Source organism: Lampetra fluviatilis, chromosome 48 (genome assembly GCF_964198595.1).
Source record: "Lampetra fluviatilis chromosome 48, kcLamFluv1.1, whole genome shotgun sequence".
NCBI classification, from domain to species: domain Eukaryota; kingdom Metazoa; phylum Chordata; class Hyperoartia; order Petromyzontiformes; family Petromyzontidae; genus Lampetra; species Lampetra fluviatilis.
In genome coordinates, this window is record NC_136322.1 from 6,978,067 (window position 1) to 7,000,004 (window position 21,938).

At 54.0% G+C, this 21,938-nt stretch overlaps 1 protein-coding gene across 1 annotated transcript in view; it reads right to left on the reverse strand.

Annotated features, from left to right (window-relative positions):
* LOC144947973 (uncharacterized) overlaps nt 1–21,135 on the reverse strand; it is a 26,338-nt gene extending 5,203 nt beyond the window's left edge. Inside the window, exons 1-3 of the mRNA XM_078877402.1 lie at nt 21,021–21,135; nt 18,214–19,059; nt 17,747–17,794 (exon numbers count right to left, since the gene is read on the reverse strand). Coding sequence (XP_078733528.1) covers nt 17,747–17,794; nt 18,214–19,059; nt 21,021–21,125 — 999 coding nt within the window. The 5' untranslated portion in view covers nt 21,126–21,135. The remainder of the gene's footprint in view (nt 1–17,746; nt 17,795–18,213; nt 19,060–21,020) is intronic.
* Between the last annotated feature and the right edge of the window lie 803 nt (nt 21,136–21,938).

The following is a 21,938-nucleotide window of genomic DNA, read 5'->3' on the forward strand; positions in this document are numbered from 1 at the left end:
TTCCAGCGTTTTTTTGGACCAAGACGGAACAGGGGGAGATCACACAAACTCTACTCACTCTGCAGAACAGGGGGAGATCATACAAACTCCACTCTGCAGAACAGGGGGAGATCATTCAAACTCCACTCCCTCTGTAGAACAGGGGGAGATCATACAAACTCCACTCACTCTACAGAATGGGGAGATCATACAAACTCCACTCACTCTGCAGAACAGGGGAAGATCATACAAACTCCACTCTGTAGAACAGGGGGAGATCATACAAACTCCACTCACTCTGCAAAACAGGGGGAGATCATACAAGCTCCACTCTGTAGAACAGGGGGAGATCATACAAACTCCACTCTACAGAATGGGGGGAGATCATACAAACTGCACTCACTCTGCAGAACAGGGGGAGATCATACAAACTCCACTCTACAGAACAGGGGGAGATCATACAAACTCCACTCCCTCTGTAGAACAGGGGGAGATCATACAAACTCCACTCACTCTACAGAATGGGAAGATCATACAAACTCCACTCTGTAGAACAGGGGGAGATCATACAAACTCCACTCACTGCAAAACAGGGGGAGATCATACAAGCTCCACTCTGTAGAACAGGGGGAGATCATACAAACTCCACTCTACAGAACGGGGGGAGATCATACAAACTCCACTCACTCTGCAGAACAGGGGGAGATCATACAAACTCCACTCTGTAGAACAGGGGAAGATCATACAAACTCCACTCACTCTGCAGAACAGGGGGAGATCATACAAACTCCACTCACTCTGCAGAACAGGAGGAGATCATACAAACTCCACTCTGTAGAACAGGGGAAGATCATACAAACTCCACTCACTCTGCAGAACAGGGGGAGATCATACAAACTCTACTCACTCTGCAGAACAGGAGGAGATCATACAAACTCCACTCTGCAGAACAGGGGGAGATCATACAAACTCCACTCTGCAGAACAGGGGGAGATCATAAAACTCCACTCACTCTGCAGAACAGGGGGAGATCATACAAACTCCACTCACTCTGCAGAACAGGGGGAGATCATACAAACTCCACTCTGCAGAACAGGGGGAGATCATACAAACTCCACTCAATCATTCTCTCTGTAGAACAGGGACATCATACAAACTCCACTCACTCTACAGAACAGGGGGAGATCATACAAACTACACTCTCATTCTCTGTAGAACAGGGTGATCATACAAACTCCACTCAATCATTCTCTCTGTAGAACAGGGAGATCATACAAACTCCACTCACTCTACAGAACAGGGGGAGATCACACAAACTCCACTCTCTGCAGAACAGGGGGAAATCGCACAAACTCCACTCTCTGTCGAACGGGGAGATCATACAAACTCCACTCACTCTACAGAACACGGGGACAACACGCGTGGTAAAGACCTCGAACCAGGTGGCGGCAGTGGTAGCGACAACGGTGGTGGTGGTGGCGGCGATTAGGATGATGAGACTTAACGGAGCTATCCTTGCGGACCTGTTGATGGTGTGACGTAGTGAACCGCTGCTGGTGCTGACCGTGGTGGTGTCGGCTTCACAGCGCCGGTCGTAGGCGGTGCCGATAAATTTCAATCGGGAGAAGAAGACTCTGGCTCTGCGATGGTGGGCGACCGAGCAGCGTGGAGGTTGTCCCTGGAGGTGAAGAGTCTGAAGGCGGCGGAGGAGGAGGCGGCGATGAAGATGTCGAGAGAGCGAGCCAGGGTTCAATTGTCGCCCGTGTAGCAGTCGGACTTGTGTGGTTTGTGCGTGTGGTGCGTGTGTGTGGTGCGTGTGTGTGGTGCGTGTGTGTGGTGCGTGTGTGTGGTGTATGTGTGTGGTGTATGTGTGTGTGTGTATGTGTGTGTGGTGTGTGTGTGGTGTATGTGTGTGGCTTGTGGTTGGTGTGTGTGTGGTGTGTGCGTGTGGTGCGTGTGTGTGTGTGGTGTATGTGTGTGGCTTGTGGTTGCCATGTGTGTGGTGTGTGTGTGTGGCTTGTGTATGTGTGTAGCTTGTGTCTGTGGTGTATGTGTGTGGCTTATGTCTGGTGTGTGTGGTGTATGTGTAATAATCCTTCGGGAGACGGCTTCGGAATCAGTCCTTTTATTTCCACTCCACAATACACTTTGCTCACTCACTCTCCGTTGCTGGCAGACAACGGAGAGAGGACAGACTACGCACTAAGTCCCCACCGCGCATGTGGCACCCAGAGCCCCCGTCCGCGCGTGACCCTGCTCTTGTCAGTTTCCCGTCTGCTCTCGATCGTTCTCTCTCACTCTTAATACCTTCGTCACGTGGTTCCCCCAGCCAATCGTTCATGGACAGCTTCGACCATTCTCGATGGTTCCTTGTCAATCCCGGGACCACGCCCCTCATCCGGCTCCCCATTAGCTGGGGCCCCGAATGGCTAGGCCAATCACTCCTGATGACCTGTCGTGATGACGCATGGGCCATGGTCCCTAACTCAACCCTTTTTGGCTACAAGCAGGACCGGCAAGCCAATCCCCACGTGAACCCTCTATGGCTGTTATTACATCACCCCCCCCGCCCCCCCCCCGGTGAAAAAATTTAGCCGTCTCGGCTGGGAAAAGGGTGAAGAACCAATTCCGCAACATCTTATTAAGGCACCAAGGTGCGTTTAACAATTTGAGGGTGAACCGGCGTTCCCGCGCCTAACAACATGTAAAACAGTCACCCATAATAATAAAAAAAAAATCGCAACATACATTAGGGCGCCCCTGCAGCGCGGTAACGACAGGGAATCGGCGAACGATCAAACGTTAACGAAACGGAAGAGATTTCGACCGCGTACTCGACGCGGGACCCTCTCCGCTCCCAGCGCAGGTCGCTTTGCTTCCGGATGAACAGGAGGTGGCAGGCTCGAAGAAGAAGTCGGTTGTTGGTGCTTGGTCACGTCCAGGGCGGGCCCCGTTGGAGGGGGGGCAGCGGGGGCTTCCTCAGCCCTCAGAACCTGTTCATCTGCAGGAGGCACAACACAGTCCCCGCTGGGATCAACGGGCGTGTCAAGCGGCGCAGTCGGCCCAGCAGAACCCGGCAGGTCAGCTATTGGGGATGAAGGACCGACACGCGCGTCAACATAGGGTTTAAGTCGCGAGGAATGAACATACCACCGACGTTTGCCGTATTGAACGCGGATACTTTGCGAGTTCCGAACATCTACGAGCGTCACAGGCCCCCGCCATGGCCTGTGCAGTTTAGGGGATGTGCCCGCCGGTACCTGGGGGCAGTGGAGCCACGCCAGGTCTCCCACTGACCAGGGCATGCGAGTATGCGATCGACGCGCGAACCGTTCGTTCCTTGCCTGAGCACGGGCCATCGCACACCGGGCAGCCTCTCGCGCTTCCGTTACTCGTTCAAGCGAGTCACGCACGTGGTCAGGCAGGGAGCGGGACGGTTGTTTACTCGGCGTACCCAGTTGCACATCGATGGGTGGAACATTTTCACGGCCATACATCAAAAAAAACGGTGAGTATCTCGTGGACGTGTGCGGAACCATGCGGTATACCGCCAAGACGCCTGGTATGTGCAAGTCCCAATCGGTTTGCTTTTCACTGACCGTGTGACAAAGCATAGCGGAAAGGGTACGGTTAAATCGTTCCACCATACCATCTGTTTGTGGATGGTATGGGGAGGTGCGAACTTTCTTTGTACCTAGCGCGTCACAAACTTCCCTAAGCAATTTAGAGGAGAAATTCCGGCCTTGATCTGTGAGCAGCCTTTCAGGTGCCCCCTTGTCCATGACATACCCGTTCAAGAAAGCGTCGGTGATGGACGCTGCCGTTTGGTCGGGCAGAGGCCAGGCCATCGAGAAAAATATTCCACCCCGACCAGAAGGTATTTATTGCCCCTAGCCGACGGGGGAAACGGCCCCAGAATGTCGAGAGCCACTAATTCGTTGATACGGGACACTTCAATGGAACGCAACGGTGGTACATAGTGGTTCCGAGGCGGCTTCCTTTTCGCACAGTCATGGCACGAGCGGGCAAAATCATTGATGTCCGCCGTCATACCGGCCCAGAAAAAATCCTTTTGCATCGCGGCCACAGTCTTTTGGACGCCGAGGTGCATCAACTTATCAGCGTGCAGAGCACGGAGCAGGTCGTAGCGAAGCGAAGTAGGCACCACCAAGCGTGGTCGGTCAGACACCCCGTCAGTACACATTAGCAATCCCGACTTACCCCGGAACATCTGCCACTTCCAGCCCGCCAATTGCGATTTCTGTTTCCCAACCAATTTACGTAGCGGAGACAGCGAGGCATCGGCCTCCTGCTCGCGCAACCAGACCGCGTGCGGCAGCCGTAAGGTATCATCGGTGTCCACCGACACCTGCTGGTCCTCTTTCGCTTTCGCCCCTGCGTCGTCCTCATTCGCTATCGCCCCCATAACCGGGCAGGGCGACGTGGGCGGTGCGGCGCAGCGGTGCGTGCCCGTCAGGCAAGTGCACGGAGGAACGGGCGGCAGCCTTGAGAGCGCATCAGCGTTCGCATGACGGGGCCCCCTTTCGGTATGTTATATCAAAGGAAAATTCCTGTAACGATTCCAACCACCGGGCCAATTGGCCTGACGGCTGATCCAATTTGAGGGAATATTGCAAAGCCGCATGATCAGTGCGGACCAGGAATTTCCGTCCATACAGGTACGGTCGGTACAATCGAACAAAATGGACAATTGCCAAAAGTTCCCGCCTTGTCACGCAATATCGCGTTTCCGCAGGGGACAGAACCCTGCTGCCATACGCCACCACCCTCTCAACCCCGTCCTTACGTTGCGACAAAACGGCCCCAATGCCGATATCACTAGCATCCGTATCAAGGATGAACGGCTGTGAAAAATCTGGGTAATCTAACGTAGGCGCCGTGGCGAGGTGGTCCCGAAGTGCCATAAAGGAACCTTCTTCCTCCGCCCCCCATTTAAACCTTTGATTTTTGCCAGTCAGAACGTGTAATGGTTTTGCCAACGTCGCAAAGTTCTTAACGAAGCGGCGATAATAGGAAGCGAATCCAATAAACCGCCGAACATCACCCACTGAAGTGGGTGTGGGCCACTCACGTACACACTTCGTTTTCAGAGGGTCAGTGGATACACCGTCCGAACTGACAATATGACCCAGGTAACGGACGGAGTGTTGCAGGAGGTGGCATTTCCTCGGTTTAAACTTAAGGTCAGCCGCACGCATTCTTTGAAAAACTGTCTCAAGGCGTTGGAGATGTTCCTCGAACGTGCGGCTAAAGACAATTATATCGTCTAGATATATGAGGCACGTTTCCCACTGCAGTCCCGCCAACACCAATTCCATGAGCCGCTGAAACGTGGCCGGAGCCGCGTTCAGGCCCATCGGCAACCGATTAAATTCAAAGAGGCCGTGCGGCGTGCGGAATGCCGTTTTGGGTTTTGACTCGTCATCGAGGGGAAGCTGCCAGAAGCCCGAGGACAGGTCGAGGGTGGAAAAGAATTTAGCACCCGATAAAGCATCCAATGAGTCATCCATCCTCGGTAAGGGGTACGCGTCCGCTACCGAGATTTTGTTCAACCGGCGGAAATCAATGCAAAACCTCGTACCACCATCTTTTTTCTTAACCAAAACGACGGGCGCGCCCCAAGGGCTGTTGGATGGCGAGATAATATCCGCCGCCAGCAATTCATCTACTGCCCCACGCACGTGTTCCCTTTCCGCCGGGCTCATGCGGTGAGGGTGCATACAGACAGGAGGCGCCGCACCGGTTTCAATATGGTGCGACAAAAGCGATGTGCGGCCGAGGTCCAAATCATTTCTGCTGAACACATCAGCGTACTGCAGCAACAGCGAACGCAAGGCGTTCCTATGTTCATTTGACAAGGAAGAATTCTCTCCGCATAAATCCGCGATCCAGCGTTCTTGTGAACGAGCATGCGGAGGCCCATTCGCGGGCATCCGAGTGCGCGGCGGTTTTTCACAAGAGGCGAAATCGGTAGTGGCGTGAGCCAGCACCGATCCCTCCGGAACAACAACGCGGTCAGGTCCCCCATTCAAGACCTGTATGAAAGGTGCCTGACCTGGGCGCACAATCGTTTGTGCCGCCGCCAAGGAAAAAGATTTCGATACGGAATTCGATGGGGATAATAGCACGCCTTTCGCACCCCTTCCCATTTGAAGTGGTTTTCGGTAACGCAGCGGGATAAGCATTTGCGCTCCCGATGGAACCTCCACCGTAGCCGCAACTACAGCAGTAACTGCGTTACCTGTAGGCGCCTTGGCCAGCAGGGAAGGCAGGAACGCCATCCTACGACCCCCCGGCATTTCCAAACAGTCCTGGTCGACCCGTATTCTCAACGGCATCCGGCGCAGGAAATCCGTACCCAACAAGCATGGAACAGCTAGCGAGCGAGAAATTAACACAGGTCCTGCGGCGGTAATATTTCCGATAGCGATGCTCACATCCACCTGTCCGCAGATACCCATGCTCCCCCCATTGGCGGCAACACACGCATCATTAACCTTGCATATCCGCGACGCAGGAATGGACAACAAATGAAAAATAACATCCGAAATGATGGTAGCCGATGCGCCAGTGTCCACCAAGATACGGACGTCAACGCCGTCGATGGTACCTCGTACCGTCGACGAGCCCGACGCCGCAGCCACAATCCTGCGAGCCAATTTCTTCCACTGTGTAGCAGAGCGTGTCAATGGAGCAGGAGAAGTAAAATTATCCTTAGGAGTGTAAGAATGAGTGCGAGTGGATGAGTGATGTAACATGACCTGCCGGGTGTGCGATTTGTGCCGACTCGCCCGAGGTTGTTGCAGTTCCGCAGCAGGTGGAGGAGATGGAGGTCCCCTCGGCGGAAGAGGCGAAAGCAGAGGTCGGCAGCGGCCGTCGCGGGCGAAATGGCCTCATCTGCCGCACTTGAAACACGCGGCCGACGTCGGCCGGCGGTCGGACGACCCGGCCCTTGCGCGCGGACGGCCCGTGTAGTCGCCACGCTGGTCGCGCAGCCGCCGTCCCGGAATCCCATGCGGAACAGCAGCAGCCAGCACGTCGTCATCGCCCGAGTCGTCGGAGCAGTGGACAACCAGTCGCGGAGACCACCCCAAAGGCGGCCCGCCGATATCGGGTTTCCCCGTCCACGCCGCCATCTGGTCCCAACGCTTGCTATTAAACTTAGCGTCCAGGCAGCGCGCCACCCATCGCGATGAAAGCGGTTCATGGCCGCACACTGGTAGAGAGATGTTGAGCTCCTGAGACAACTCCAGCATGCGGGAAAGGATGAGTGGATCCAAATGATCGGCCGTCGCGTCGGGGTAGGCGGCCATGGCCAGCGCCATCAACGCCCCCCGATAAGCCAACGGCAATTCCTCCGGTGCTCGGCGACGCGACATAAATTTTCTGGTGGCTGATGTCGGTGGGTCATAAAATTCCGCCACCTCTGCGAACGCATCCCGCAGTGTCTTCTTCTTGGACGCCGGGATGGAGCGGAAGACTCCCAGAGACACATCATCGAGCAGTGTAGGTAGCGCTCCCAGCGCTTCTTCCTCCGTCCAGTTCACAGATCTAAAAGCTGACTCAAAGCGCCACGTAAAAGCACTCCAATCGCCCCCGGCGATAAATTCTTTAATTTGTGGAAGGCGATGTCCGCGGCGGCACGCGCGCGCCGCGGGCGTCTCCGACTGCCGTTCCCGCTCTCCACCCGCTGCAGGCAAAATGGCGTCCGGCGGCCGCGTGGTGGTAGGCGCGCTCAAAATGGCGTCTGACGACTCCGGCGCAGCCGCCCCACCCAAGACGACGGCGTCCTCCTGCGTGGCAGGAGTAATGGCGGACTCGGATTCCTTTTCAGGACCTCTTCCCGCGGCGTCCAGCTGATGGGCGATCTGGCGACCCACGGCTGGTGAGGACGCCACCGCGGTCACCAGGCTTAGCAGAATGGCGCGTAGCGACTCAATCTGCACCGCCATCAGCCGCCATTCGTCATTTGTTCCTGCGGTGGTCGCATCTTCCCCCGGTCGACGCTGAGAGGCGTCGAGGAGAGTGTCATCAGCAGGCGGCATAAGGGCTGTAGCTCCCAACAGCTCATCTTCATCCGTCTCGACCTCTTCCTCCGATAGAGGCATGGGCAGGTTCTTTTTTCTGGGGTGTTTAGACATCTTGACGATCATCCAAACAGTCGCAGAATTACTTCTGACACCAGTGTAATAATCCTTCGGGAGACGGCTTCGGAATCAGTCCTTTTATTTCCACTCCACAATACACTTTTCTCACTCACTCTCCGTTGCTGGCAGACAACGGAGAGAGGACAGACTACGCACTAAGTCCCCACCGCGCACGTGGCACCCAGAGCCCCCGTCCGCGCGTGACCCTGCTATTGTCAGTTTCCCATCTGCTCTCGATCGTTCTCTCTCACTCGCTCTTAATACCTTCGTCACGTGGTTCCCCCAGCCAATCGTTCATGGACAGCTTCGACCATTCTCGATGGTTCCCTGTCAATCCCGGGACCACGCCCCTCATCCGGCTCCCCATTAGCTGGGGCCCGAATGGCTAGGCCAATCACTCCTGATGACCTGTCGTGATGACGCATGGGCCATGGTCCCTATCTCAACCCTTATTGGCTACAAGCAGGACCGGCAAGCCAATCCCCACGTGAACCCTCTATGGCTGTTATTACATATGTATGTGTGGTGTGTGTGGTGTATGTGTGTGTGTGGTGGATGTATGTGTGTGGTGTGGCTTGTGTCTGTGGTGTAGTGTGTATCGATCGCTCGGATGATGCCGCTTTTTAGCCCAGGAAAGCCTCGTCTGAGTCTCAAGCCTCTTACCGGAGGGTCCTGCCAAAATTTGGAGCGCCACGGTGGCTTAGAGATGTTAACAACCTCGCCTGGTATACAGGAGGTCGTGGGTTCCATCCCGACCCTGACGCCTGCTGTATATTTGGAATCTGCATCTTTCTCTCTCCCCGTGATCGCGTGGATTTTTCTCCGGGTCCTCCTCTGGTTTTTCCCTCCGCATTTAGAACCAACATCGCCACGCCACACTATAATTGTAAATGTAGTAGTGAGTTTACTCTCCAATGCACAACCAGTGAGTGCTGAACTAGTGTAGCGGGTTCTAAACAAGGTGCAAACCAAGACAGAGTCAACATGTTTCATACTCCAACACAACCAACACTATATTCTTGGTTATTTCGGTAAAGTCACGTAGAAGGGAAATAAAACAATAAAAATAAATCTCACGACGTTTCGACTGCAACACAATCATCATCAGGTGTGAAATCCACAGCAAAAAAAAATTCTTGCAGTGGATTTCAAATTTTCTTGCTGTGGATTTCACACCTGATGATGATTGCTTGTGTTGCAGTCGAAACGTCCTGAGAATTTTTTTGGTTTTATATATTTATTATTTCCCTTCTACGTGACTTTACCGAAAGAACCCAGAATATGAATCCCTGCAGTCACGAAAGCTTTGACCCTGGTGGCCATTGACCGAGCAACCCAACGTTCCAACCAGCTCCCTCCGCAAGAATGTGTTTAAATAGACTTTTTAATAAATGTTTTCTCCTACAACATCCGAGTGCAGCGCCACATTAAATACGCACTACAATGACAATGGTTTAAAGCGATTTGAAGCATGTTTTATTTTGGGGGGGGGGGCAGAGCTTTGTGACGTCATATTTGAGGGGGGGGGGGTTGACTTTTTGTGACGCCGTGTGACGAGGAGGGGGGGGGGTCAAAAATCGTCCAAAATCGCGTGATGTCATTTATGGACGCCCCCTTAACTCTGTAAGGTGGTGGCCACCACCATTCCTAACCACCTCACCACTTGATCGGAATCCCTATATGGTTGAACCAGAACAGCCGACGCGCCTTCGTGTACGGAGACTGAGGAGCGAGGATTGAAGAAGAAGACGACTTCTTTCCCGGGTTGAACAGCCACGCTCCCTTTCGGGGCTCGGCTTCTATCTCCTGTGGCTCCGCCCCTGGTCACGCCCCCTTCTCGATCCTTCGCGAAGACTCTGGCTCCATCTCACGTGGCCCGCTCACCCACTTCTGGGGGCCCCCATGCCCCCACGTCCGGTCACGTGCTCTCGTGGGTTCACCCAGACTGTCATGTCCTGACCCGACCCCAGAGGTCGCAAACGGGTTTTGATTCCTTACCCGTACCGGGCCGCACCAGGGTCGCAAACGGGTACCCATACCCTACCCGTACCATGCCGGGTACGGGTAGGGTATGGGTATCGGGTACCTGATTGTGACCTCTGGGATGAAGCCATGTTGCAGGCGCGGGTGGGTTGATTCTAGGAACTTGAATTGAAGAGAAGAGACAAGACGTTGGGAAATGAGTGACAAACGGTGACTCGCCAGTGACTCACGGTCTACCCGTACCCGGCCGCACCAGGGTCACAAACGGGTACCCGTACCCGTACCCGGCCGGGTACGGGTAGCCGGGTATCAGGTAGGGTACGGGTATCGGGTACCCGGTTGCGACCTCTGCCCGACCCTGCGTGACATCCGGAATCTGCCCTCTAGTGAGCCCTTGTGTATAGTACACCCACTGTCGCCATAACACGTTCCTTCGGAGTGGGCAGGTAGGGACTTGGTTGGAAAGCGCGTTCTCGTGCGATCCGTGTCACGTGGCGCTGAGCCCGCCCGCAGCGCTCTATGAAATATAAATCGAGGGCGTGGTTATGCACGACAGACAAATAACACTGGTCAACAAAAAAAAACATTTTTTTCTGCCCTGGACTTTTGCAGCTGTTCTAGACTAATTTCAGGGTGCTGATTCCAAATTTGATCTCAGATTTGCTCTATCACATCTCATTTTTATGATATCGGCATACCCCATTTTCATTGATTTTACCCGAAATTAATTCTGTCACTTATGATTGCAAGTTGTTGCGAGTCAGTGACTGCTTTAGTGTTAAAATATGGTGCTGTATTTTTAGGATAGTGTGCTTATAATATAATTTTATGTAGATATCCACATTTATTTAATATTTTTCTTCTGCAGTTTTTATTGAAAATGCATATTTGATATCTCAAAAACCTGATGTGATAGACAAAAACTGATGCCAGATTTGGAATCAGCACCTTAAAACCGTTGGAATACCTTGTGCCAGAAAAAGTGTGTTGACCTGTGTAATCCCTGGTGGGCAGTGTGGAACTGTTGTTCCTACCTGTGTTATGTTGTTATACTCGTGCTGTGTCCTATGACTAACCACACGGAGACGTCTGCTGGAGGCAACGCGTTTATTGAACAACACTTAACACTCGAGTAGTAATAGGTTTTTACCCTTTTATCTGGTACAAAAACTGACACCTTTATACAAGGGATCATGTTTGCAATAACCACAACACAAGCAGTCAAAATGCAAACAAAAATAAACAACTCTGATAATGATAATGTATGCACTGTCCTTGAAGTTGATTGGTCCACACCCGAGACAGCTTTTCTTAGAGCCTAGTCTCCATTGGTGTTGGACCAGATGACGCCAAAAGGCGTACGACTCAAAAACAGCGCACGATCAGAGTAATGAGAGCTCGGGGTTAGCATTTACACTATGAGACCTCCTTTACCAGTAGCAAAATATATTAATAGGTTTTTACCCTTGTATTAAGGTGTCAGTTTTTGTACCAGATAAAAGTGTAAAAACCTATTACGATATTTTGCTCCTGGTAAAGGAGGTCTCATAGTGTAAATACTTAACACTCTGTTAACGCTACTCTGTTAACACAACAAAGGCTCATTCCTAGCAGCGGCTTTAGCCGCACCAACTTCACAATAATAATAATATCCAGGGGCCTGCCTTGGCTCCTCCCACCCTCAACCAGTATATATATACACAAGGACGGTTTTCTCGGAATTTCTCTCACTTGATACAGAAATCGTGCTGTGACGGTTCCACCTGAAGACGGAAGCTTGTGTTGCCTCCAAAACGTCGTGATTTTTATTTTATTTTACTTTTATTAATTTTAAATTTTTACCTACATGACTTTACCGAAAAAAAACTAAGAATATGCTACTCTGTTAACCAATACTCTGGACCGCTTCAACCCCGGTTTAGCGAGAGCCACGGTTGAGGGTCCACGGGTACGCTGGTCCAGTCTTCAGATCTTCAGATGTCTTCGAGCTTGAGTTGGTGAGTACTGCCAGGACCGTAACCTAGGGCTGGCCTTTTATCCCCAGGTCGGGGTCACCCCTCCCCTCATGACCCCCCCCACCTCCAGAACCTTCAGGGAGGTCTTAGAGGGTCTTAATTCTAAAGAGGTCTTAGGTAGTGGAGGGGGGCCATCATCCCCCTCAGCCCCTGGGGGGGTTTGGGGTGTCAACCTCTGGCCACGGAGGGGCGGGCGTTTGACCTTCGGTCAACCCCTACGCACATCGCTCTCTCGGCTACCCCATGTCGGCCCGTGAGCCTGGCGGCAAGTCAGCTGACTACAGCGCCTTATTATGGCGCAACACTAGTACACATTCCTGCGGAGGGAGCTGGTAGGAACGTTGGGTTGCTCGGTCAATGACCTGCAGGGTCAACGGCGGCGTGGTGTATTCCGCAAATATGGCCGACTGTGAGGGCGGGCACAAGCCGGCGTGAGTAGGTTAAACGTTGAGTTTTAGAAGGGCACCACGGGGTGACCAGCCCCTCCCCACCCAGCCCCACCCCTCCCACCCAGCCCCAACCTCCCCACCCTCCCCTCTCCACCCAGCCCCACCCCTCCGATTTTTGGATTCACGACGGACGGACACAATAATCCCCTGTGGGCTGGTGTAACCAGGAGGTTCCTACCAGTAATTCTACACTATACACTACACTATAATTGTAAATGTTGTAGTGGGTTTACTCTCCAACACACAACCGACGAGTGCTGTACTAGTATACTACACTATATATATAAAAAAGGGAAATATGTGAATGTGTGTCTGTTCGAAATGTTTAGCCTACTTCCCAACATGCAACAAACTTGAAATTTGCCATGTGGGTAGCTTCCAGACTGTACACAATGCAAAAAGTATAAAAATAGACTTTTGTATTTGGGGAGGGGGGGGGGACGTAATAGTGGATATATTTTTGCATGGCAAGTGAGCGGTGATGTCACATCTGTGATGTCACCCGCATGCGGAAGCGTCACGCAGTGTGCCTGCTGATATCACGCACCCGCCCCCCACCCTCCGCGTAGGCCGTGTGTTAATCCAAGATAAGAATCCAAGTCTCGGGCGAAGCCGGGTAGTAAAGCTAGTACATTATATAATTGTAAATGTAGTCATGGGTTTACTCTCCAACAACTAGTATACTACACTATACACTACACTATACGCTACACTATACACTACACTACTATACACTACACTATACACTGCACTATACGCTACACTATACACTACACTATGCACTACACTATACACTACACTATACGCTACACTATACACTACACTATGCACACTACTATACACTACACTATACACTCCACTACTATACACTACACTATTCACTACACTACCATTGTAAATGTAGCAGTGGGTTTACTCTCCAACGCACAACCGCCGACTGCTGTTCTAGCGGAGTGGCGTAACGCGCGGGGTTTGCAAACAGCGGGTGCATTTGGGGGCGAGCAGGTGCGAGCGTCAGGACATGGAGGAGCCGCCAGTGAGGCGCCAGCAATTATGGGACCGTCCATAAATGACGTCATGCGATTTTGGATTGTTTTTTACCCCCCCCCCCTTCGTCACACGGCGTCACAAAAAGCCAGACCCCCCCCCCCTCAAATACGACGGAACAAAGCTCTGCCCCCCACCCCCAAAAAATAAAACATGCTTCAAATCGCTTTAAACTATTGTCATTGTAGTGCGTATTTAATGTGGCGCTGCACTCTGATGTTGTGGGAGAAAACATTTATTAAAACGTCTATTTAATTAAGTAGAACGTGTTGTCTATAGTTATTTAAAGTTGCGCATTTTTACGTGACGTCACATTTCTCAAACCCCCCCCCACTCCCTCGTCACAAATGTCTGACCCAGCCACCCGCCCCTAGGTGCGTGACGTCATTTATGGACGGCCCCTATGGGGAGAAGCAGTAGTAACAAAGCGGGTGCAATTGGGGACAGGCAGGTGGGAGCGTGGGAACGCGGGGTAGACGGTGGAGAGCCGGGAGATGGAGATGATGAGAGAGAGAACGTGCAGGAGGCGATATCAGTTTGTGCTCGGAGCGACACGGGGGGGGGGGGGATTGTTGATTGGAGCTGAAGGGACGAAGAGGACAAGAGCCAGGGACGAGATGCCTGGGACCTCGCCCTCCCCAGCGGTGTTGGCTGATCCCCCGTTGAAGTTCAACACATTGTCCCGCGGAGGGAGCTGGTAGGAACGTTGGGTTGCTCGGTCAATGGCCTGCAGGGTCAACGGCCAGGGCGTGGTGTATTCCGCAAATATGGCCGACTGTGAGGGCGGGCACAAGCCGGCGTGAGTAGGTTAAAGGTTGAGTTTTATAAGGGCACCACGGGGTGACCAGCCCCTCCCCACCGTCCCCACCCATCCCCTCCCCACCAAGCCCTTCCCTCCCCACCCAGCCCCTCTCTGCACGACGGACGGACACAATAATCCCCTGTGGGCTGGTGGAACCAGGTGGTTCCTACCAGTATTTGTTGTATAATAGTGGATCAGTTGTATAATACTAGTGAATCATATTCTTGGTTCTTTCGGTAAAATCACATAGAATGGAAATAATAAAATAATAATAAAAAAACATCATAAGATAAAATTCTCACGGCGTTTCGGTCACAACGCAAGCAGCCGTCCTCAGGTGAAGAACAGGGCTGTCGGAAAGACAGCGTCCTAATGAATACTGCAAAGCTTGGCAGCATATTTTTCAGCTTAGCAGTGTAAGCTTAGCAGTGTTCATTAGGACGCTGTCTTTCCGACAGCCCTGTTCTTCACCTGAGGACGGCTGCTTGTGTTGTGGCCGAAACGTCGTGAGAATGTTATCTTATTATGTTTTATTTTTATTTGATTGTTTCCCTTCTACGTGACTTTCCCGAAAGAACCAAGAATATGAATCCCTGCAGTCACGAAAGCTTTAAATCAAAATGTACAATAGTAGTGAATGAGTTGTATAATCGTTCCGTTTGTAATAAAGGTCGTGGAAGCGACTTCTGGAATCCGGTCTTTATTTGTCTTTCTTTACAACACTCCTTCACGCTGCTGACAGACAGCGTGAGAGGGAGAGAGACGCGCGCATCCACGTGACAGCCTGAACCCCCGCTCTCGCGTGGCCTCTCCCCTCCGTTTGTTCCAGTTCTGACCACGTGTTGTTCATCTCCACTATTTATTACCCGGGTCACGTGGTACCTTTCCACCAATCCTGGTTAGCCTCTATGGAATCTTCCAGACTCCACCGTAGGCTCCCGGGACCACGCCCCTGACTCGTCTCCCCATTGGCTGTGGCTAAAGCCAGCAGAACCAATCCTCTACTTACAGCTGTCACCTTCCCGTTACGTCAGGGCCACGCCCCCTAGGCTTCCCCCCATTGGCTATGGACCAGGACCGGCAGTCAATCATCGTGACGAGTTGTGATCCGTCAGCAACCCGGATATATCCTCACATTATACGTTGATCGGAATCCACTGAGGGAGCTCACGAACAGGAGGAAACTGGATAATTTGGCGGAAGCCCCCAGACAGAACGGGGCCATTTGTCGAAAAAATTTCAAAGCTCCACAGCTCATCGCATTTCTCGGGGACAAGTGGTGAAGGGTCTGGAGCCTTCGATCAACGGGCAGCGGCATCACGGCGCGTGGACGGGACGCCGGGGAGCTCGCGTTCAGAGGCGGGGGAAGCACGCGGATTATAGAACGCGCGCAGGGTAGAGACATCACAATCATCCGCACATTGATCTCCATCCAGCAGCGGATATACATTTCATTTATTTACGCCCCGTCATGCACAGGGTGGCCCAAAGTTCAGGACACAGGGTTCGACATCCGGTTATGCCAGCTGTTCTATTGAACACGTCTTCGAAGCGAATTCAATTATTAGTCGGTAGATAAATTTTTTATGAAATCAGATTTGACAACCCCCAATCTCTTAACTGCTCAGCACTCCCACGGGTGTGTAGGGCTTGCCGCTTGCCGCCCATCGCTGCTTGCGTTAGCCTGGCACCACAAGCTATGGAACGCCTTCGCCACTTGAAATCGGGCGATCGGAGTCGGTAGATAGATTTTACAGGTAGGAACAACAGGTTCCACACTGCCCACCAGGGATTATTTGTCTGTCTGTCTCTCGTGCATAGCCACGCCCTCGATTTGTATTTCATAGAGCGCTTCTGGCGGGCTCAACACCACGTGACGCGCCGCCCCACGTAGCTTGCGCCGCATGACACAGATCGCACAAATGAGCTGTCCAACCAAGTTCCTACCTGCCCACTCCGAAGGAACGTGTTTAAGTCCACTTTGACAACCCCCATCTCTTAACTGCTCAGCACTCCAACGGGTGGCTATGGCTTGCCGCTCGTTCGCTGCTTGCGTTGGCCTGGCACCACACGCTATGGAACGCCTTCGCCACTTGACATCGGGCGATCGAAGTCGGTAGATAGATATTCAAGTCCGTGTTGAAAATCCCATCTCTTTAAAGTGACCTCCCCCTCTTCTGGGGCCCCCTCCACCCCCACCCCGGTTCTGTTTTTGTTTCCTGCCTCCCGCACATTGGGAATCCCTGGGTGCGATGCGCATGAAACATTTACATCGTCGTCATAATTGTTAAACCATTAACGCATTCCCTTTTGAAATAAATGTGGGACCTTAACACAAAAAAAGATCACTTTTTTGCATAATCTTGGAGCAATTCAATCAATTCAGGTCCAGGGGTCCTCGGCCGAGGGATTCTTTTGGGACGCGATCGATCCGTGGTCGCCGTGTGAATTTTGTCTCCGGATCCTCTTCCTCGTTCTTCCCCTCCCACGTTTAGAATCGACATCGACCACGCGGCTGAGAGCGTTTGGGCTGCTGCTATGAATTTCTGCGCGGCGATGATAGATGGAGCCGATTCGCTGAGCTGCGATCATTTGTTAAAGCCAGGGAAGTCGCTTGTGAACAAGAGTTCCACAGCAGTTGGGTAGTGGGGCCTTACACGTGGCAAAATAGAAAACAGTTGAATAGTTTGGCGCTACGGCAGTTACTCAACAATAGCGGTGTGGAGTCCGCTATTGAACCAGACACTGACCCAGACAAAGCTTCCCCCCGTGTGGCCTCCTGCAGGCCATAGGGGCAAGTGCTGTTAGTAGCAGCGAGTAGCAGCGCTAGCAGGAGCGCAAGCAGCAGCGCCGATGAAGGCTACGGGCACCGTGGCACACACAGAGGTGTGCGTGTGGCTGGCACCACCACGCCGCACCATGCGCCACCATGTTCGCCCACCCGCCCGCCCGCCCCTCGTTCTATTTTAACAAATTGAGGGGGCTTTTAAAACCGAATTACATTGCAGCGTTAACGCGTTCTCTTGAAATACATTGTCGGACACTTAACTAAAGACAAACGAAATGAACTAAAACAATAAAAAAATACTTTGCATCACCTCTGAACGTGTCAGCAGCCAAACAACAACCGCGTGCGCTTTCCGTTCCCTCCATTTCATTCCCCGCTGGTTCTTGAGTCGAGCTGCCGATTCCCTCGCACGCGGATTTATCCGATTTATTTTCGGGGCCAAAACTTTGGAAAAATGACACCGGGAACTCGTCACTCGATTGGGATTCCAACGCAACGCTGCCCCTTGCTGCTACCGGCAGCAGCAGACTCGTGCACGGGGACAGCTGCGACCGGGGGTGCCCCTGGGATATAGACCACACGGCAGCGATCATCGCCCCCTTGCTACTGCTGGCAGCAGACTAACGCACGGGTGGGTGACGTGTGGCAGGGTGGGTGGCAGGGTGGGGGGGGTGGCGGTTGCCAGGGTGGGTGGGTAGCGGGTTGCAGGGTGGGTGGGTGGTGGGTGGGGTGGGTGACGTGTGGCAGGGTGGGTGGGTGGCAGGGAGGGTGGGTGGGTGGCGGTTGCCAGGGTGGGTGGGTGGGTGGCGGTTGCCAGGGTGGGTGGCGGTTGCCAGTGTGGGTGGGTGGCGAGTGGCAGGGTGGGTGGGTAGGTGGGTGACGAGTGGCAGGGTGGGTGGGTGGTGATGCTGGTGGTCAGGGTGAACGCCGTTGGGTGTGAGCGTCGGTTAACCCTGCACCTCTCCGCGTATCCCTCTCACACCTGCAGCTTCCCATCCTCCCTGCTGATGATCGCCTCTCCAACCTCCTCCTCATCCTCCTCCTCCTTCTTTCCGGCACCGCCGCCGGCGCCGGCCGCGGCGTCCCCCTCCGCACCGCCGGCGCCACCGGCACCGCCGCCACCGGCACCGGCAACGGCGTGAACCTTCTGATGGCTCCTGAGGTTCTTGGCGCGCGTGAACGCCTTGGCGCACGCGCCGCACTTGTACGGCTTCTCGCCCGTGTGCGTGCGCTGGTGCTTGGCGAGGTTGCCCGACTCGGTGAAGGCTCGCGGGCACACCCGGCACCGGTGCAGCCGCTCCCCGGTGTGCGTCCGACGGTGGCTCCGAAGGCTGCCCGACTGCGTGAAGGCTTTCCCGCACGCGCCGCACGCGTACGGCTTCTCGCGAGTGTGCGTGCGGTGGTGCCGGTGGAGGGCCCGCGGCTCGGTGAACTCGCGCCCGCACACCGTGCAAACGTACAGGTCGGCTCCGGTGTGCGTGCGCTCGTGGCTGCGCAGGTTGCCGGCGCGCGTGAACGCCTTGCCGCAGGCTTCGCAGGCGAACCGGGGACCGTCGCCCGAGTGGGTGCGCCGGTGGCGGTTGAAGGAGCCGCGGTGCTCGGTGCTGTAGGGGCAGAGCTCGCAGCGGTGCACGGTCGCGGCGGCGGCGGCGGCCGGGGCAGCGGTGGAAGTGGCCGGGGCGCCGCGGGTGCCGTGGGCGTCGTCGCGAGGGCGGTGGAGCTCCGCGCGGAGCAGGAACGCCGTGCCGATCGGCACGGGGAAGACGGCGCAGGACGGCCAGGGAGGCGGTGGGTCCGCACGCTCCGGGGGTCGCTCGGAGGTCGGGGCCTAGCGCCACGACGGACACAGACACACACACATACAGATACACACACAGACACATAGACACACACACACAGACACACACACACGCACAGACACACACACACAGATACACTCCCAACACACACAAACACACATACACAGACACACACACATGCACTCACACTCCCAACAGACACACAGACACACAGAGACACACAGACACACACAGACACACACGCACACACACAGACACACACACACAGGCACACACACAGACACACTCCCAACACACACAGACACACACACATACACAGACACACAGGCACTCACACTCCCAACACACACAGACACACAGACACACACAGACATACACACAGACACACACACACACAGACACAAAGACCCCCGTATAGCCTTAACAGACTGTAGGGGCAAGAGCTGTTAGCGAGCACCTATGAAGGGCCAGGATGGCACACGAGGGGGTGTGGGTGGCCATCACCACGCCCGGCCGCCTTTGTCTCCCCCAGTGCTAGCGATGTTTACTACAACACCGCACCAGGTACTCATTTGAGGCTGAGTCGACCTAGGCGAAGGGGCCCAGGACCGGCTCAGATAATCGTCACCGGTGCTGGTGATATGTGTCTATCGATCTCATGGGGTCTCTGTGCGTCTATGAGCCTCTGAGTATCGATCAATCCTAACTGGGTACCTCGCTACACGAGACGACTGAACCCTCCTCAATTGGATTCTTGCCGGGAAAAATACAGACTCTGAACTCTGCACTCAACACTCTGCGTGTCTCTCTCCGTGTCTCTCTGTGTCTCCGTGTCTGTGTCTCTCCGTGTCTGTGTCTCTGTGTCTGTGTCTCTCCGTGTCTGTGTCTCTCCGTGTCTCTGTGTCTGTGTCTCTGTGTCTCTGTGTCTCTCTCTGTGTCTCTGGGTCTCTCTCCGTGTCTCTCTCTGTGTCTCTGGGTCTCTCTCCGTGTCTCTCTCTGTGTCTCGGTGTCCCCGTGTCTCTGTCCCCGTGTCTCCCTCTCTGTGTCTCCGTGTCTCCCTTCGTGTCTCCCTCCGTGTTTCCGTCTTCCTCCGTGTCTCTGTCTGTGTCTCCGTGTCTCTCTCTGTGTCTCCGTGTCTCTCTCCGTGTATCTGTGTCTCTGTCTCCGTGTCTCTGTGTCTCTGTCCGTGTCTGTGTCTCCCTCTGTGTCTCTCCGTGTCTCTCTGTGTCTCTCTGTGTCTCCCTCTCTCTGCCTCTGTGTCTCTCCGTGTCTCCCTCCGTGTCTCTCTGTGTCTTTCTGTGTCTCCGTGTCTCCCTCTATCTGCCTCTGTGTCTCCCTCTGTCTGTCTGTGTCTTCGTGTCTCTCTCTCTCTGCCTCTGTGTCTCCCTCTGTCTGTCTGTGTCTTCGTGTCTCCCTCTCTCTGCCTCTGTGTCTCCCTCGTGTGTCTCTCTGTGTCTGTCTGTGTCTCCGTGTCTCCCTCCGTGTCTCTCTCTGTATCTCTCTGTGTCTTTCTGTGTCTTCGTGTCTCCCTCTCTCTGCCTCTGTGTCTCCCTCTGTCTGTCTGTGTCTCTGTGTCTCCGTGTCTCCCTCTCTGTGTCTCCGTGTCTCTCTCCGTGTATCTGTGTCTCTCTCCGTGTATCTGTGTCTCTGTCTCCGTGTCTGTGTCTCCGTGTCTCCCTCTGTGTCTCCGTGTCTCTCTCTCTCTGCCTCTGTGTCTCCGTGTCTGTGTCTCTGTGTCTCCGTGTCTCCCTCTCTCTCTGCCTCTGTGTCTCCCTCTGTCTGTGTCTTCGTGTCTCCCTCTCTGTGTCTCTGTCTCCGTGTCTGTGTCTCCGTGTCTCCCTCTCTCTCTGCCTCTGTGTCTCCCTCTGTCTGTGTCTTCGTGTCTCCCTCTCTGTGTCTCCGTGTCTCCCTCTGTGTCTCCGTGTCTCTCTCCGTGTCTCCCTCCACGTCAACCTTTGTCTCCCCACCTCCCTCCCCCCCAGTCACTCACCGCGTCGTCGCTCCCTCCACCACCCCACACAGAACCCGCAGCAGCCTCAGCAGCCTCCTCCTCCGCCACCGCCTCCTCCTCCATCACCGCCTTCTCCTCCTCCATTCTCTCTCTCTCTGTGAACACTGGGTGACGTCACCGCCGGAATGACGTCACCCCGCGGCCACAGACGAATGACGATTCCTGGCGTCGGTGACGTTCCCGCCGGGATGACGTCACCAGCGGACGCAATGACGATCTTGGCGTCGGTGACGTCACGCCAGCGCGCGAGGACTTTTATCGGTGCGGGCGCGGGGTGACATGACGACACAACACGCGGATTGGGTGGCTAGGAGATGTTGACTACTTCACCTGGTCTACAGGAGGTCGTGGGTTCGATCCAGACCCCTGACGATGCCTGCTGCTGTATATTTGGAGTCTGCGTCTCTCTCTCTCTCTCATCATCACCATCATTACGGTGGCTAGGAGATGTTGACTACTTCGCCTGGTCTACAGGAGGTCGTGGGTTCGATCGTGATCCTGACGATGCCTGCTGCTGCTGTATATTTGGAGTCTGCGTGTCTCTCTCATCATCATCACCATCATCACGGTGGCTAGGAGATGTTGACTACCTCGCCTGGTCTACAGGAGGTCGTGGGTTCGATCGTGATCCTGACGATGCCTGCTGCTGCTGTATATTTGGAGTTTGCGTGTCTCTCTCATCATCATCACCATCATCACGGTGGCTAGGAGATGTTGACTACCTCGCCTGGTCTACAGGAGGTCGTGGGTTCGATCCTGATCCTGACGATGCTGCTGCTGTATATTTGAAGTCTGCCTCTTTCTGTCTCTCTCCTTCCCACTGATCGTGTGGATTTTTCTCCGGGTTCTCCAGGTTTTCCCTCCACATTTAGAATTGACATCACCACGCGTTTAGAG